The sequence below is a fragment of the Pleurodeles waltl genome, chromosome 5 (genome assembly GCF_031143425.1).
Source record: "Pleurodeles waltl isolate 20211129_DDA chromosome 5, aPleWal1.hap1.20221129, whole genome shotgun sequence".
NCBI lineage: Eukaryota > Metazoa > Chordata > Amphibia > Caudata > Salamandridae > Pleurodeles > Pleurodeles waltl.
Window position 1 is genome coordinate 183,036,422 of NC_090444.1, and position 17,114 is coordinate 183,053,535.

The 17,114-nt window shown below is 45.2% G+C and overlaps 1 protein-coding gene across 1 annotated transcript in view; it reads right to left on the bottom strand.

Moving 5' to 3' along the window:
• Positions 1 to 17,114, bottom strand: part of RRP15 (ribosomal RNA processing 15 homolog) — a 120,139-nt gene that overhangs the window by 95,483 nt on the left and 7,542 nt on the right. Inside the window, exon 2 of the mRNA XM_069233881.1 lies at positions 12,231 to 12,490. Within this exon, the coding sequence (XP_069089982.1) occupies positions 12,231 to 12,490 (260 nt within the window). The remainder of the gene's footprint in view (positions 1 to 12,230; positions 12,491 to 17,114) is intronic.

Sequence of the window (17,114 nt, forward strand, 5' to 3'; positions counted from 1 at the left end):
ACTTCAACAATGTATGAGAGCAGCCCCAATGTTAGCCTATGAAGGGAGCAGGCCTCACAGTAGTGTAAAAACAAATTTAGGAGTTTTACACTACCAGGACATATAATCACACAGGTACATCAGGGGTGTGGAATTTATTAAAATATCTACTTGTCCACGGGACAGGTTGCTTCTCAAATCTACTTGTCCTGTAAAAAGATCTACTTGTCCCTTTGGTGACATGTAGTGTGGCGACAAATTATGGCAGCACTCTCATTATGTAAGTGCTCTGATAATAGCCTCTCTGATTATGCCAGGGCTACTACCATAGTAGGGCTTGAATACTTGCAGTTTCAATCCCTACTGTAGCAATTTCCTTATTTTGCCACCTTTCTGCAGATCTGAATACTGGGGCTGGAGGAAGCAGTAAGCAATAGTTCCAGGGCTGGAATGCCTTGGAGTCTGCAAACCTACTAACCTGCATGTTTTAAAGATTTTTACCAGCTTCTCTCTAATATTTTCCCATAATAAGAAAGGTTGGACATTTACTCCTGACAATGGCAGAATTAGAACTTCTTCCAGGGTTGGGAAGAAAGTGGCTGGAGGGAAAATGAACTTGCAAATGCTCAATAGATTTTCACATGAGCAAATCTACACATCGTATTTACCCATCCTAAAATACAGTTCACAAATATTTTATAGGGGTACGACATATACCATGGGTGCACTTTTGTGACTTTCTTTAAGAATTTGGGGCCACATGTAGGTAGGTTCAGATTTGCGACCTGCAAATTGCGAGTCGCAAATCCGAATGTAGGATGGTGTCCCTGACACCATCTGTGATTCGCAAGGGCTTCGCAAATGCCCACCTCATGAATAATCATGAGGTGGGTCGCAATTTGCGATCCCCTCGCGAATGGCGGCCCTCACAGGGATGGTGGCCTGCTGGAGACAGCAGACCACCATGTCTGTGACTGCTTTTCAATAAAGCAGTTTATTTTTTGTAATGCAGCCCATTTTCCTTAAAGGAAAACGAGATGCATAACAAAAACGAAAAATGAAAGGTTTTTGTTTCATTTTTTCAGAGCAGGCAGTGGTCCGCAGGACCACTGCCTGCTCTGAAATTTTTTTGCAGTGACATTCACAATGGGGAAGGGGTCCCATGGGGAATTCTTCCCTTTTGCGAAAGTGTTGGCACCCATTTGAAATGGGTGCAAACTGCGATTGGTTTGCGCCCGCGGTCACAAAACAATCCTACATTGCACTGCGAGTCGCAATTAGGAAGGGAACACCCCTTACTAATTGCGAGTCGCAAACCCGTTTTGCGATTCGGTAACCAGGTTACCGAATCGCAAAACTGGGTTTGTGCAAATCAGTGTGCTTTTTGCACGTCGCAAACAGCGAAAGTCGATGTGTGCGACAAGCAAAAAGCTACCTACATGTGGGTCTTGGTCCCTAATTAGGTCTGGTGTTAACAAAGACATTTTGTTTTTATTAAACTTCTATTTCTCTCTCTTTCGGCTGGCTTTACTGTGAATGGTCGCATTCTGCTCTTCCACAAGGAGCATATTGCCACACAAAGTAGTTTTGTTCAGTGTCGGGAACTACAGTGGCAATCAGTGACGTAACGAAACTGGAGGGTGCCCCTTTGCAAAGAACATGGAGGAGCCCCCTCTCCAGACTCACTCAGGGCAGGTGCTGTGCTGAAGGGGCCCCCTGGAGGGCGGCTGCAGGGCCTTTATTATGCCGCTGGTGGCAACGTGTGCTTTTAGAGTTCAAAAACTTTTTGGGGAAGGGGGGTTTGCCAGTGTTTGTTACAATGTTGAGGGCCTGGTAGCTCCCACAACAATAAAGTGTTACAAAAGCCATGTCAAAACAAGACACGCATTGATGAAACTAAAAGACTATGTCAGATCAGTTGGCTTTGTCAATGTTTGTTTATTTTCATGCTTCCCATAATCGTGTTGAAAATGGTTACACTGATTTTCCATTAGAAATATTTTTGGAAAATACTAGCATGCATCAACACATTTTACTAAATGACACTTCATTTGCATCTAATCAGAGAGCATTCTGGGAGCATTATACTTAGCCTCATAGCCTAAACTTTTCAAACGTGTATACACGTTTTTTTTTTTTTTTTGTACTGGAACCAACGTCAGTAATGAAGTGTGACCTTAAAACATTTATTTACAGCACTCACCCTAATAATGAAGGCTTTCAAATAATGAACCATAAATACAAGTTCGAACAGCATTATCTTTTGGAAACACATTACCTTAACTACAGAGAGTTCCACTCTCTGTAAACAGGCAGCCAAAGGGTTTGTGCTGCAGGGGGTTGGGCCTACTTGTCCCAAGGACAAAGTAAACATAAAAACTTGTTGCCCTTGACCCCAAACAAGATGTCCCGGACGTCGGGCGAAAGGAATTCCACATCCCTGTACATGTCCTGCCTTTTACCCACACAGCACCCTGCTCTAGGGGTTACCTAGGGCACACATTAGGGGTGACTTATGTATAGAAAAAGGGGAGTTCTAGGCTTGGCAAGTACCTTTAAATGCCAAGTCGAAATGGCAGTGAAACTGCACACACAGGCCTTGCAATGGCAGGCCTGAGACAAGGTTAAGGGGCTACTGAGGTGGGCGGCACAACCAGTGCTGCAGGCCCACTAGTAGCATTTAATCTACCTGCCCTAGGCACATGTAGTGCACTCTACCAGGGACTTACAAGTACATTAAATAGTCAATCATGGATAAACCAATCAGTAGTACAATTTACACAGAGAGCATATGCACTTTAGCACTGGTTAGCAGTGGTAAAGTGCCCAGAGGTCAAAAGCCAACAACAACAGGTCAGAAAAAATAGGAGGAAGGAGGCAAAAAAGTTTGGGGATGTCCCTGTCAAAAAGCCAGGTCCAACACCATGCTATATGTTACCGTTGGCAGAATAAAAATGTGAACTACACGAGCCAAGATGGCGCCGTAGTCGGACGCATCTTGAAGAGCTCCGAGAGGGTCTCTGGAAAAAAAGATCCTACGTACACGTCTTGCCCCTCTGGGAATTACTGCGGTGAGGAGAGGGGGTCCTCCTGCCTTCCGACCCCCCCGATCCTACGAAGGAAGCCAAACGACCGGGATTTACCCCACGTGACAGGATGGAGGAGACGGGCCAGGCCTGTGGAGAGAGCGACCGCCGAGAGAGAGAGGAGGGCGGAACCGGTGAGCCCGAGCGCGGCATATGACAGAGCCGGCCCTGATTTGAAGGCCCCGGGTACCGGTTTCCCCTTCGGGTGTGGTTCTGCCTGGGAGTTGCGGAGGCTAGAGGCTGGAGAGAGAGGCCTGCCCCAGAAGCCCAGGAGGTGAAGGCGGGCCCAGTGATCGCGGGGCTTGTTTGGGGGATCTCCCGGTTAGGACTGGGGAGGAGTCGCCTTCCCCAGGCGGAGTCCGACTGGTGCCTGCTTTAAGGGGGTGTGCCGCGCATGCCCCCCCCCCCCCCCCCACCACCGAGGCGGCTTGACTGGTTTGAGTCCAAGCGTCACTGACCCTCACTAAACAAGAGGAGATTCTCCCAGGAGGGTCTGTCTGAGACCTGGCTTTTGAGGTTCTGTGATTGAGAATACTGAATGCACCGCCAGAGCGTTTGAGGAAGGATAACTTGGATAGTACAACTTTATCTAAGATCTCCCCCCCCCCCCCCCACTGAGAGGCTTGGCCAGAGAAGGCGCCCCCATAAGGAGGGAAACAGGGTGTGATCCAAATCTGCACTGATCATCGGGTGTTGGATACCTCTTTTAGGATTGGCCCTGTAGTGGTTTGTCTTGATTGAGGTGGATGAGTGACCCCTGCACGAAACCCATGCTCCTCCGAAATTGGAAATCTTACGGAAGGCGGTAACTGACCCTGGATGGTGCGGGACAAGGATCCTAAACCGCCCGTCAGGGCAAAATGGACAGATATACGAAAGTAGTGACCCCCTCCAGTGTCGGTGGCGGAGCCTACGCCTGCTCCGGACAATAACAAGCTTCTATTAGCAATACAGGCCTCCAGGGGAGCTCTTGAGGAACGGATGGGTGAGGTGCATTCAGAGGTATCACTGCTCAGGCAGGATCTGCGCAAGGTAGCGGAGAGGGTTAGATCAGCGGAGACCCGTATATCAGAAGTGGAAAACACAGTCAGAGACCTACGGAACGCGGTATCGGAGCTCAAAGTAATCAATAAAGATGTAATATGGCGACTGGAAGAAGCAGAAAATAGAGCACGACGCAATAACCTCCGCTTTGTGGGATTTGCTGAGGGAATAGAAGGGACGGATATGAATGGTTTTCTCAAGGCATGGCTAAAGCGGGTCCTTCCACTTGAAAAGTTCTCGGCATGCTTCATAATAGAGCGAGCCCACAGGGCACTGGGTGGGAGATCGCCCCCGGGCGTCCCACCCCCAGGCCAGTGATAGCTCGTTTTCTCAACTACCAAGACAGACATGATCCTACTGGAGGTCCGTAAGCTGGGAGAGGTCAGACATGAGAACTCAAAGATCCTAGTCTTTCCAGATTACACTAGAGAAGTGCAAAGACAAAGACGCCCCCCCCCCACCCATTGCTGGAGGCCATAGACAGAATTGAGGGTGAGAAGGACACCCAGACCCCCAGGTGTTCGGAGGGGTACGCGCAAGACTGAAGACTGAAGGGGATGGTGAGCAGTCTTTGCCCTACCCTGAACTTACAAAAGGACTACTCCCCCTTCATATTAGGGTGGTTTGAACAATTTTTCATAGTTCTACACAGTTGATGGGGTAAGGGGGGAGGTGGGGCTACAGACCTCCGGACTCTAGTAGAGTTGGGATATGTGGGAACATGCTCACAGGGACCATTGGGAGGTAGGGAGGGGTGTTAAGTTTTCAATGGTGGTTTACCATATTGTTTTTGCTCAGTTGTACAACTAACCCACAGAAACAGGCACGCACAGTTCAATACCAAGGGAGGAAAGAGAATCCCTCTAGATCCCATTACGGTGGCACTATGTGCTCCAATTGGTCGAGAAGTTTTAATGCAGAGATTCAATATTCAAGATGGCCCCCAGACATACAGATAGAGTGACACTCCCTGAGAATGAGAAGGGCTTTAGTGTGCTTTCGTGGAATGTAAATGGACTAGGTGATAGAGTCAAGAGGGGTCTAGTCTCCCAATATATCAAAAGACAGAAACCAGACATAGTGCTCCTACAAGGAACTCACCTGAAAGGTAAAAAATGTGTTTTTTTAACTAGAGGTCCCTATGTAGTGCTCTCTCAAGCGGGGCACACATCAGGTTCTAGAGGGGTAGCAATATTGATCCGTAAGACCCCCCCCCTCTTTCAGGTCACCCGTAGGTGGGAGGATACGGACAGACGCTTTGTGGGAGTTGAGGGCTCCTGGGGACAAAGAGAAATCCTACTCCTAAGTGCATATGCCCCCCGAGACTGCAGGGCCCTCTTCTTGAGAAGATCGCAAGGATCCTACTAATATCTTCTGCCTCTCTTCACATACTGGGAGGAGACTTTAACGATGTGATGGACCTAGCATTGGATAGATCAGGGGAGAGACAGGCGACAGGTCAGGGTACCCCATTGTATGACTTTGCGACCTCCTTGGGATTAATAGACGTGTGGAGAAGGAGACACCCGGGGGAAAAAAAATACTCATACTTTTCAGGGGGCACACAGAGGCTTCTCGCTTAGACTACATCTTCGCTCCGGCTGGGGAGATAGGTAAAATACAAAGGGCAGATTACCTCACGAGAGGACTATCAGATCACTCCCCCTTGTTGGTCACTTTAGGTGGGAAGTCTGAGGGACACAGGGGCTGGAGGTTGAATACGTGGGACATGTAAGCTAGAGAAGTGGCAAGAGGTTTACGAGTGGAAACCGACCTATACTTTAATGAAAACGTAGGGTCAGTGAGATCTGCAGTGATTCTATGGGAAGCCTATAAGACAGTGCTTAGAGACAGCGCGCAAAAATTAGTGGCTCAAAAAAGACGTAGAGATAATAAACAATTGGGTGACATAGGAGGTTAAGCTCCTGGAGATAGAAGGGGAAGCGATACTGATGCCCACATCCTCATTACTTCGACAACTCGAGCTCACGAAAGCCGAATACAAAGAGATAGCTGAAAAAGAGACGAAGACCCGCCTCAGGGCGACCCAGTATAGACTATATGAGACTGGAGACAAAGCTGGGAAACTTCTTGCCTGGCTTGGAAAGAAAGAAAGAGAAGCTAGATGGGTTCAAGAAATAGAGACCCAAGATGGGGTTAGAGTCACTGAAGATAACGACATTCCAGAGACATTTGCACGCTTCTATAAGGAATTTTATAAGGCGAGACCACTAGAAGGTGTAGATTCTATTACTGGATATCTGCACGGGATAGATATGCCTGTACTGGATTTGGAGGACCGGGAGGATCTTGAGGGAGAGCTTACAGTGGAGGAGATCTCTGCAGCCCTGGCACAGCTCAGACTGGGCAAAGCCCCAGGCCCGAATGGCTTCCCGGACGAGATTTTTAAAAACTTCAGAGAGACACTAGCTCCCCACTTATTAAATATGTATCTAGAGGATCGTGAGCAGGGGGTGTTCCCCCCCAGAGTTACAGAGGGCTGAGATTGCAGTAATACACAAAGAGGGAAGACCCAAAGACAGATGCGCCTCATACAGGTTGATATCCCTGTTAAATGTGGAGGTCAAAGCTTTGGCCAGTGTGCTGGCATCCCGGATGCTTGGAGTCATTTCTTCATTAGTTCACATGGATCAGACCGGCTTCATGCCTGGAAGGTCCACAAGACACAACTTTAGAAGAGCGCACATATGGTTGGCCACAGTGATGAATTGCCCAGAGCCTCACTTATTTCTTGCCCTAGATGCGGAGAAGGCCTTTGATGCAGTGCACTGGCCATTTCTAGTGGCGACCGTAAAGCGATTTGGGTTTTGGTCCAAAATATATTGAGTGGGTACAATTGCTTTACACATGGCCTACGGCAGCGGTCAGGGTGAACGGAGTCATCTCCTCAGAGTTCCCCATTGAGAGGGGCACGAGGCAGGGGTGCCATTTGTCCCCCTCTGCTGTTCGCCCTCACTCTAGAATCTCTAGCGTGCAAGATCAGAAACTCCGCAGGCATATATGGCTTTAGACTGAAACCGGGAGGAGGAGCGCATCTCCCTGTACGCAGATGACGTCCTCCTCTACATCGCCCGTCCCGAGGCGACACTCCCGAGATTGTTTCTCTTGATAGAGGAGTATGGAAGGCACTCGGGATACTGCATTAATTGGCAGAAATCGATCTTATACACACCACAACAGGGAGTATCTTTGCCACCGCTGCCGATGCAGCTGCATTGCACAGGGGAGGGATCCCAATACTTAGGCATTTACGTCACCCATGAAGTTGACAGATGCCATGGGCGTAACCTCGGGAGGATAGTAAGGGAATGTAGTAATGACTTTAATAGATGGAAAACATTGCCCCTGACATTGATGGGCCGGGTGGCAATGGTTAAAATGATTTCCTTACCAAAGTTCTTATACGCTTTACTAAATACATATTACCAAATTCCTCCCGGCCAATTTAGAGCCATAGACAGAGATATTCGAATTTTCCTATGGGAAGGGAAACACCCACGAATAGCCCTCACAACGCTGCAACGAAGCCAATATGCAGGTGGATTGTCCCTACCGGATATTGAGGCATACTATTGGGTGGCTCATCTAATTAATGTTATTGACTGGTTATATGCCACAGATCAACACCCCACCTTCTGACTGGAGCAGCTACAATGGGAGGGAAGGTCCAGTAGACAATTTTTATACGAGGGTACTGGGGTTGGACACCTCACTCCAGCCACGAGGGTGACCCTGTTGGCCTGGAAAAGAGCCAATACGAAGATAGGATGGTATAGGCTTCAAGGGTTGGGACATGATTGGAATTTCCAAAATTGGGGATCTGATACTGAATGGAGACCTTATGCCCTTTGAGTCTCTTCAACTGGAATATGCCCTGAGCAGAACATAATATTTTCAATATATACGGCTGAGACATGCATGGAGGATGGAGGGTCTCTTGGGGCGGGAAATCTTGGACCACTCCCCCTGGAGGGCCACTTGCTAACAAATAAAATAATGGAGAAAGCGACATCAGCAGTATATAAGACCATCAATAATAATATGCCAAATACGCTGGTAACCCTACGTACTAAATGGGAGAAAGACCTAGGACCTATGGAAGACATAGATTGGGAGGCTGCATTGATATTTCCGAGGGAAGTGGCAATTAGGTCTAGACTTCACAGATACAATTTAAAATTCTACACAGAGTGTACTATGACCCACACAGACTATATTCAATGGGGAGGGTCAGACACCCAAATTGTGCCAGAGGTTGTAGTAAGATTGGTTCCTTCTTTCACGTTATGTGGGAGTGCTGGAAAGAGGTGTTGGGAGAGCTTTTAGGGGTGCTGACTGAGCAGATCCACCCAGATCTCAAATACATACTGCTAGGTATACCCAATGATGTAGATCTACCCTGGAGGAAGCTTCTGCTATGCAGACTTGGATTGATGGTAGCTAAAAGAGACATAGCCCGACTATGGGGAGCTCGGAGCCGGCCGACTCCGAGCGCCTGGAGAAAGGTCATGGATGGATTTATGATGGGGGAAAAAACTACATACACAAATGGAGGATGCCCACAGAAATTCCAAAAGATACAGGAGATTGGATCACATATTATTCTCTAGAGATATAGTTAAGGTGCAACCATGGACCCTAAGGAGAACAAGAGAGATACATGACCGCCTAGCACTCCCGGTATGGATACAGAGAGAAACTGATTAGAGGGATAAAGGAAAAGTACTAATAGATGGGACTGCTCAAGTGCTGGTGGGTGCCATATAGGGTGTTGGGGGAGGTGGGAGAGGTTGTTTTTCATTTCCAATATATATGTATGCTTTGTTTCTGTTTAAGAGTCATTGCTTATGTTGAATGACACGATAACAGGCCAACAGGTGAAGAAGTCTGCCTAAATACTCATGTAAGTATATTACATACATAAATTTAGTAAAATCTAAACGTCTTGACTTACATCAGACCTAAAAAATGAACCCGGCAGAACATACGGATGCTAATACGCTATGGACATTGCAAAAGATATTTCTAGGGCCAGATATTCCCAGGAGACAAGCAGACCTAGAGACTGGCTCAAAATGATTTTTAGTTTCTGTGCAGCGGAATACTCTTTGCTCCCAAAGCAACTGCAAATAAACACTTTGCATTACAGTTGCTCTCTGCTTTGTAACTGTTTAGCATAGCACATCTTGCTCTTCAGTCACAACGTACAAATGATGAGTGGTAATTATTTAGATTTTGCCAGCACGCTTTTTAATTTGCCATGAGGTGGTCCCAGGGTGCCAACATAGTAATCCCTTGAGAAGATCAGCCTTTATTGTGGGAGAAAAAGAGCAGTAGATAACCATGAAAAGGCAGTGTGCATTGCAGGATAAATGTCCCAAGGGAGTCATTTTTTAAGATACAACTCCTGGCAGTGGGGATGTAAGAGTTACTGATGGTGGCAGACAATCTCTGCCATTTCTCCTACCTACACAGTTGAAGGTCTGCTACACAGACTTTGATGTAGACTGGAGGTACAAGATAGAAAGGGAGGGGGTGTATGAGGCTTTGAAGTCAATGTTTCAGGTATTGGAATATCTAAAATCAGATGTAGGAGGGATTCACATGACCTCTCTGTGGCAATTACTGGAGGCAATATTGCAAGAGTCAGAAAAACAATAGGAGCCTACCTATGGTACAATGTTTCAAGTTGATAATGAATTTATTTTAGAAATCATCTCGTATTTCAAAGTAAGAAAAGGAGGATAGCTTTCCTTTCATACTAACCAAACAAAGGGTTAACCTACAGTATGCAACCCGTAGAAGTATAACCTATGGTTTATAACACACAGGAGTCTCAAACAAAAAGAAGCAGAAAAGTTGTTCAATACGTGCAGTAGTTCGTAAGAGTTACACAGGCCTCCCTGCATGACTACCCTTCTTTTCCTCAATCAATCCCACTCATCATCCTTTTCTGTACCCACCACCCCTCCAATCCCACCACACTGCTCAACAAGGCATTGTCAGATAACTTGAGTTAGGAAAACTCCTGTGAACAAAGTCAGATACATACATTCAAATAAAACAACATATGACATCTGATTTCAGTAGGGGCATTGGTGCCACATCAATCCATGATCTTCAATAATGAGAAACATTAGGGGCGACTTGCAAAGTACTGAAATGGATCCCATCACCTGAGACCTTCAGTGCTCTCTAAGATGGCATCTTGCTCAGCTGGAAGATGTGACCAGAGCGTAGGTGGTTCCAAACATTGACAAAGCGCCCTATAAGCTAAGTGAGGAAAAGCAGCTTCACACTCCATGCGGTGGCAACAATGCATTTTACTTAGAACAACTTTAGAGTGAGGCTGCAAGGCCAAAAGTGAAGGGAACGCAGATCGATAGGTAAAAATCTTCTAAAAAGCGATAAATTGGGCACTACAAGCATATAGACGCCTGTGCATACATTTGTTTCCACAGCTAGTATATTGGCAAAAAAAAACACATGTGACGGAGACAAGCAATCAAGTATTAATAGTCATGGAAGATGTGCTCCAAAAGGTCTTTAAATAATATTGTAAAAAATCTGTCTTCCGGTTTTCCTGGTTGTCAAGCAGGTTCTCCAGAGAAGGTCTTCTTCCCCCCCCCCCCCCCACGCCCCCTCACCCCCACATTTTCCTTCCTCCCTTCAGCCATTCCTTTCCTTCCCTCATCACTTTAGTCCCTCTTTCCTTTCTCCACCCTTGTTATACTTTCCTACTCCAATTCTTTCTGTAATTTTGCCCTTCGATTCAGCCTTCCTCTAAGATTCTTTTGGTTGGTCCCTTTTTTCATGCTTACCTCATTCTAAAATCCCTTGCTTCATTTCCTTCAGCCGTCTTTACGTAGTTTATTGCTTTTTTCAATGAAACGGCCTAACTTCATCCCGTTATTTCTCATTTCACCTTTAAACACTGAACTCTCCCCATCATCAATTCCCTTTTTTCTGGATAGCACCAACAGTTTGGCCAAGTGAAGGCACACAGGCCAGTGTCTGTTAAACACGCTGTGGTTGCTAGTGAGCTTATATACTTGCTCCCAATTCTGTACATAATTAAAGCTTTAAAAACGAGTCCTCTAGTGGGTAATGGCTTTGATTTCTGATTAAATAACCATGGCTAACTTACAATTACATAATATAGAAACATGTTCCCTGCATCGAGAGGTAATTACATTTTTAATGTGCACCATACACATGTCCTGAAGTTATTCCAGGACAATGAAGCCATAGATTGCTAAATTATGCTCTCAAATAGGCTCTGCTGTAATGGTTCCAAATGGTAAAACCCTAAATAAAAAGCCCTTTTCATAGTAAATAGTGGCTAGATGATGTTTCCAAGAATGCAATCAATGTGTTTACGAGCAGTGGTCTGACAGTGAGCAGGAGCAATGCTAGAGTCCAAACTGCTGCCAGTCTGTACTTCCACAGATGCAGGTTCCACTGAGCCCTGTCTTGGGAAGCGAGAGGTCAGAAGTAGATAGTGGAGCGGAGAACCATGAAACCAAGCTACATCACCTACAGCTTCTTCACCTGGCCGACAGGTAACAGTACCCCACTCCTAATTTATCCCACCTCTTTACGCCACTGTGGGTGAACCCAGCCGGCACATGCCAGAGGTAGTCCCCTCCCTTTTGGTTGCTCAGTAGCCTTTCATTAAGAGACAATACCTCCATCTTTCATATGAAAAGGAACCATGCAAAAAACATACTTAAATGGAAACACCTAAAAAAAAAAAAGCTAATTTTGATGAGCTGTTCGTTTTTTAAGCATTCCTGCCTTCTTCGTGGAAGTAATCTCACAACAAGTACGTTTTAATTGACAAAAACATGACCATTACACATTAATGGTCGGCATAATTCATACGATAACAGGTTATATTTTTATCTACTTCTGTGAATGGCCAGTTCAACTAATAGACTCGCAACACGTTTCTATTTGATGTGCAAGAACTAGATCAAAAGTATATAATAGATTAACCATTCCGCTCCTGCATAGTTTTATATGGGGCAACATGAACTCTCCTTTTGAACCATTAAGAACACTGCTTAAAATAAAATAATGCATCCAATATTCACACACCTGCTTCCTTTTCTCCAACTTTTCTAATCGGTCTTTCTCCTTCTCCTGCTGCAGTTTTTTATTCTTAAGCAATATGATGGGTTGGGTGGTAGGGGTCTTCTTATTAAGAATTTTTGCCATCGCATCAGCCCAGCCTGAACCCGGGCATTCTTGTTCCCCTGCTTCATGATGGCTCTCTTCATCACTGGCAGTATTTCCAACATCCGCAGATTCCACATCTGAAGAAAACTCTTCTGCAAGATCCGAACCATCTTTAGAATCTGGAGAGAAAGAAGAGACTACATGAAGCCAGGTTATGTTCATTCCAATAGTTTAATGCAACCACTGGCAAATCATATAGGTTTGACTTTTGCACTGACTTCTGTTGGTTGTGCCAGTACATGTTAATGTACTTAGGAATGAGAAAAGACAAAAGCCTTCTTTTCCGTAGCATTAGTTTTTTCTAAAACTTTAGTCAGGGCTCTCTCTCTTGTCCTGCAGTGCCGCGTGTAATTTGTAAAATAGTCATTCATGCATTCCAACAGAGGCAGATTGACACAGCCAAAAGAACACGCATTGGCATAGGCAACAGGCCTCGCCTTTGGGACCTTGTAAGTGTTTAGGCATGCAGCACACTAACGCTTATGTGGGCAACATGAGCACCTCTCTAGCCTGCAGTATACTGGAGTGCCTCTGCTGCATGATGCCTCCGAGAAAGTGACACTGGCAACCTATACTGGATGTAGCATGGACGGCTGCACTCACTTTTCAACTGTTTTATTTCGCCTTTTATGTTTCAGAGGATGATAACTAGATTATAGAGCTGACAACCCATGTCTCTGGGCTGCTATTTGGCAAGGCATGGGAGAAAGATATATGTTAGAGCATGTCCAGTGTGTAGTGAAGCCATGAGATTAGCATTATATTATGATATAGACACGAAGATGCAGGAGACGGGGCTCACCGGCTTCTGGCAAAAGTGATGTCCTTTTTTCTGGTCACCACTTATGGCACAGAACAAGGGAAAAGAGGAACTACCATAACCATTAATCAATGCTTAACGAGAACAGATCATATAAATTAATTTCTAAGCACTATATGTGTAGAGTACACCGCATAACGCATGTCTTCCAAGGTGAGCTGCTTTTATCTAAGTGCTGGTTACACAGCAGCGACAGAACTGTGTACTACCTTTATTAGAACACTGAAAATGTTATAAAAAAATAATAATAATACAGTGCAGGGTGAGCATTGGGGCCGTCAACTTTTTTCGGGATCCAGAGATCCAGGACATTTTTATCCTTTAATCAACGTGATGGTGAGGGGCGGGGCACTCATGGGGGAGAGACAGGGGAGCGTAGGGGGTTGTTAAGAATAGTTAATGCCGGAGCGAGCAGCAGCCACAGAAGGCGGTGAAGGCGAAGGAGAGCAACAAAAGATCTTGGAGAGTGGGGGCTTTGGGAAGGGAGTTAAACAAAGAAAAAGCCAGACAGGGAGAAAGCAACACAGAAGGCAAGTCGGCAGTGCACTGCTTTAGGACGGGGGAGCGATTGAGGAGAAGGAAGGGGCAGTCACCACGTAAGTGAAGAGCAGCAAGAGGGACTGGGTAGAACTACAAAACAGCGTGGAGGCAGATGGTTAAACAAGTGAGTGCGTGCAGAAAATAAGAAAGGTGAGTGGGCTCCTGAAGTCTTGCAATACACTAAAGACTGTATTTATATTTTGTTATATGCAGCGTGTGGAGAACAGGGATAGAAGAACGTGTTTCTTTAACAAAGCCTAGGCTTCTTAAAAGAAGGAGGGTGCTCTCTCAACAGCATTGCTCATCTACACACTACTCCCCCTACTGGCTGCAACAGCAGACTAAATTCACAACAGTCCCCCTACTCTTGTAGTGAGGACCATATCTGATGCTCCACACGTGTACATACAAAGCAACACAGATAAATGCAAGCTGCAAACACAGAAATTCAAAGTCGACCAGAAGACAACAGAAAGTATTACAGTTACAAGTTAGTTTAAGGGAATGCACACAATGGTTTGTAATGAACCAATTTTATTACAGGAAAGGGACTTGATTTACTACTGTCCAATAGAAAACCAACACCATATTGCTACATTTGCCGGTCCATAATGGAGAGACATGCATATTAACAAATCAAACAAGAGGTTGTTTAACAGAAACAATATCCTTTTACGAGGATACAGCCGCAGCAGGAATGCCCAGAGAACGGCTGCATGGTGTTGCAGGAAGGCGCGCTTACCTGGGTGTAGAAGGTTGCGCTGCATTTCCTACAGCATCACCTTTGCTATCCAAATACACCTGGCCTCTTTCCTTGCTAGTGGCCACGTTGGTGGGCTCTTTCCCGCAGAGTGCAAGAGCCAGGCTTGTCCTGACTGGGGAGAGAGGTCTCAGTGGGAGAGGAGCTGCTGCAACTGGGTAGTGCCGGGGGACTTGGACAAAAAGTCGAAGAGAGTGCTTGGACGGGACATGGCGGCTGCTGCTCTCTGGCTCCGCTGTAGCAGCACAGGGGATCTGCACCAGGAACGTGGCTCAGCACTGCCAGGAAACCAGCAGCGAGGAAATGGCAAACAAACCAAGGAACACAAAAGAAAAAATAAAATAAAAAACCAAGGAGAGGGACGAGTGTTTGCAGATGTTCAGAACAAGTCCTAAGGAAGCCCGGTAGGGGCGCAGCAAATAAAGGGGCTGTGCACCACAGCTTCCAAAGTAAATCGATAAGAAAACAAAAACGTGAGCAGCACGCCCACTCCAAACGTGCACACCCTACCTCTTCATAAGAAAAAAAAATGAACACATGAAGCAGGCGCCGTGCTGATAAAACAAAAACGGCAAAGTTTGTTTACATATGCAAACATGTGCTACTGGTTAGAAAATGCAAATGCCGCCCAAAACATGAAGCACGGCATCCTTGAAGCGGGAGCTAAAAACACGAGCTGAGGCAAACAAAAAAAAATTGTGCGCAAAAATGAACATAAAAATAATAATAATAATAATAATAATAATGATGATGACAACAAGTAACAGTGGCAGTTTCCTGGGAGAGTCTGAAACACCAAAGGGCAGGACTAATTAAGCATATTCACCAAACAAAAGCAGGCATTTATGAAGGCCACTAACAGGAACGAAGGGAATAGATGGGAGGTGCTTGAAGCCCACATTGGAGATACAGCATGTCTACAAAGAGACAGCACATGTGCTGCCTAGACGAGACCTAAAACCAGTGAAGCCAAAATATTACTGAGGGTTGTTCCCAAATGTCACTTCCAATGGCTGAAGGCAAGAAAATCAGACTGCTGGAAGAAACTGACTCAGAGCCCCCTGAGTTAAGTACAGAATACAATAGGGCCTATTCACAAAAGGTAAATAAATGTACATGTGCATAGTTAGTTAGTGTACATTTACTATCATGCCTATGTGTAACTCTCCAATTTGTTTGCTATTAACCATTTTCGAGTGTAGATTTACATGTTGTCACATGACACCGCCCCCTTAAATCAGGGAGTGAAGCCTCCTAGAACAGGATTTGTGAGTGTAAAGTTAATAGCTTAACACATGCAGAACTCAACCACAGTGGTGGTTAACTCCATACGGGAAAGTATCTTGAAAAATAATAATGGTTATTTTCCTCTAAAAATATTGAACACATTTTAAATGCAAATTATACATCTTAATTAATTTTAAATATTTAAAAGTGTACTGATTATAGATATATACAATATATATATATATATATACACATACATACATACACACACACATATGTGTGTGTGTGTGTGTTAGCATGCCCCTAACTAAACCCTTTTTTAAATTTCCCTAAACCCTCCTATTTAGGAATACGTCTTCCCCCAATTTCCAGCCACTCCCCCGTGTCTCTCCCAGTCACTACTGAAACTGAGATCTCCGCAGAGAAAAGATAAGAGAGACGGCAGCAGAGGTCTCCACATGTAGGTTTGCGAATAGCATTTTGTAGTACATGAACAGCACCGCTTTACTACTACTAACTGCAGATTGCTACTAGTTCTCAAAATGCTTTGCCACGAATAGTGTTAGATCCACAGACATCAAACTTAACAAGCATTGGCAAAGACAACAGCTTTGGCTTTAATGTGGTTATACATGCACACATATTCATGCACCATAAAGCCACACCTAATGGCTTTGCCAGTCCTTGCTTCTTCTTAGTTCTACAAGCGATTTACGTGCGGGCTGCTAAGAATTATCTGTATATAGCTGCGTGTTGTACCCGTTTCTCGTCTCTTCACTCTGACCACTTTCTCGCTTATATAAAGATGACACTTGTGAATTATGCTGTGCACAGAGCAGATACATAAAATGTATTTCACGCTGTAACCACAGTGTTGACTAAATGTAAAAAGCAGTGAACTCATTACAAAGCTTTGGCTGCCTTTTCGTATAGTCTATTTATTACGTTTTCCAGTGCTTAGTGCAAGGAAATGCATGTTTAGTCATCTGCTGCCATCTGGAGGTTAAAGACTGGACTTGCAGTTTACTTTTCCTCCTGCTGCTCTCACTGGGTTCAGGATTGTACTCAAATACAAAGAAAAGCATTGGCTTAACAATATGTATGCCTTTTAAGTGTCAAAGCAATCAAACGGGGACTTACAAATGCTATAGGCATGTGGCGCAAGCACAAAAGCTCTTTTCTTTAGCCACGTCAAAGCTAGCCTGATTTTGCCAGTGCTAAGGAAGAAGTAGCACAAAAGGCTTTCATATAGAAAGTAAACAGTATGATGATCCAGGGTACGTCACAGGATACTTCCGAATGTATTTCAATGGAAGCAATCCCCAGAGTTCAGAAAAAACAAACTAAATAGCTAAAAGGATGAGGTGAGAGTTTACGTCACAGGGTAGAGCCAAAA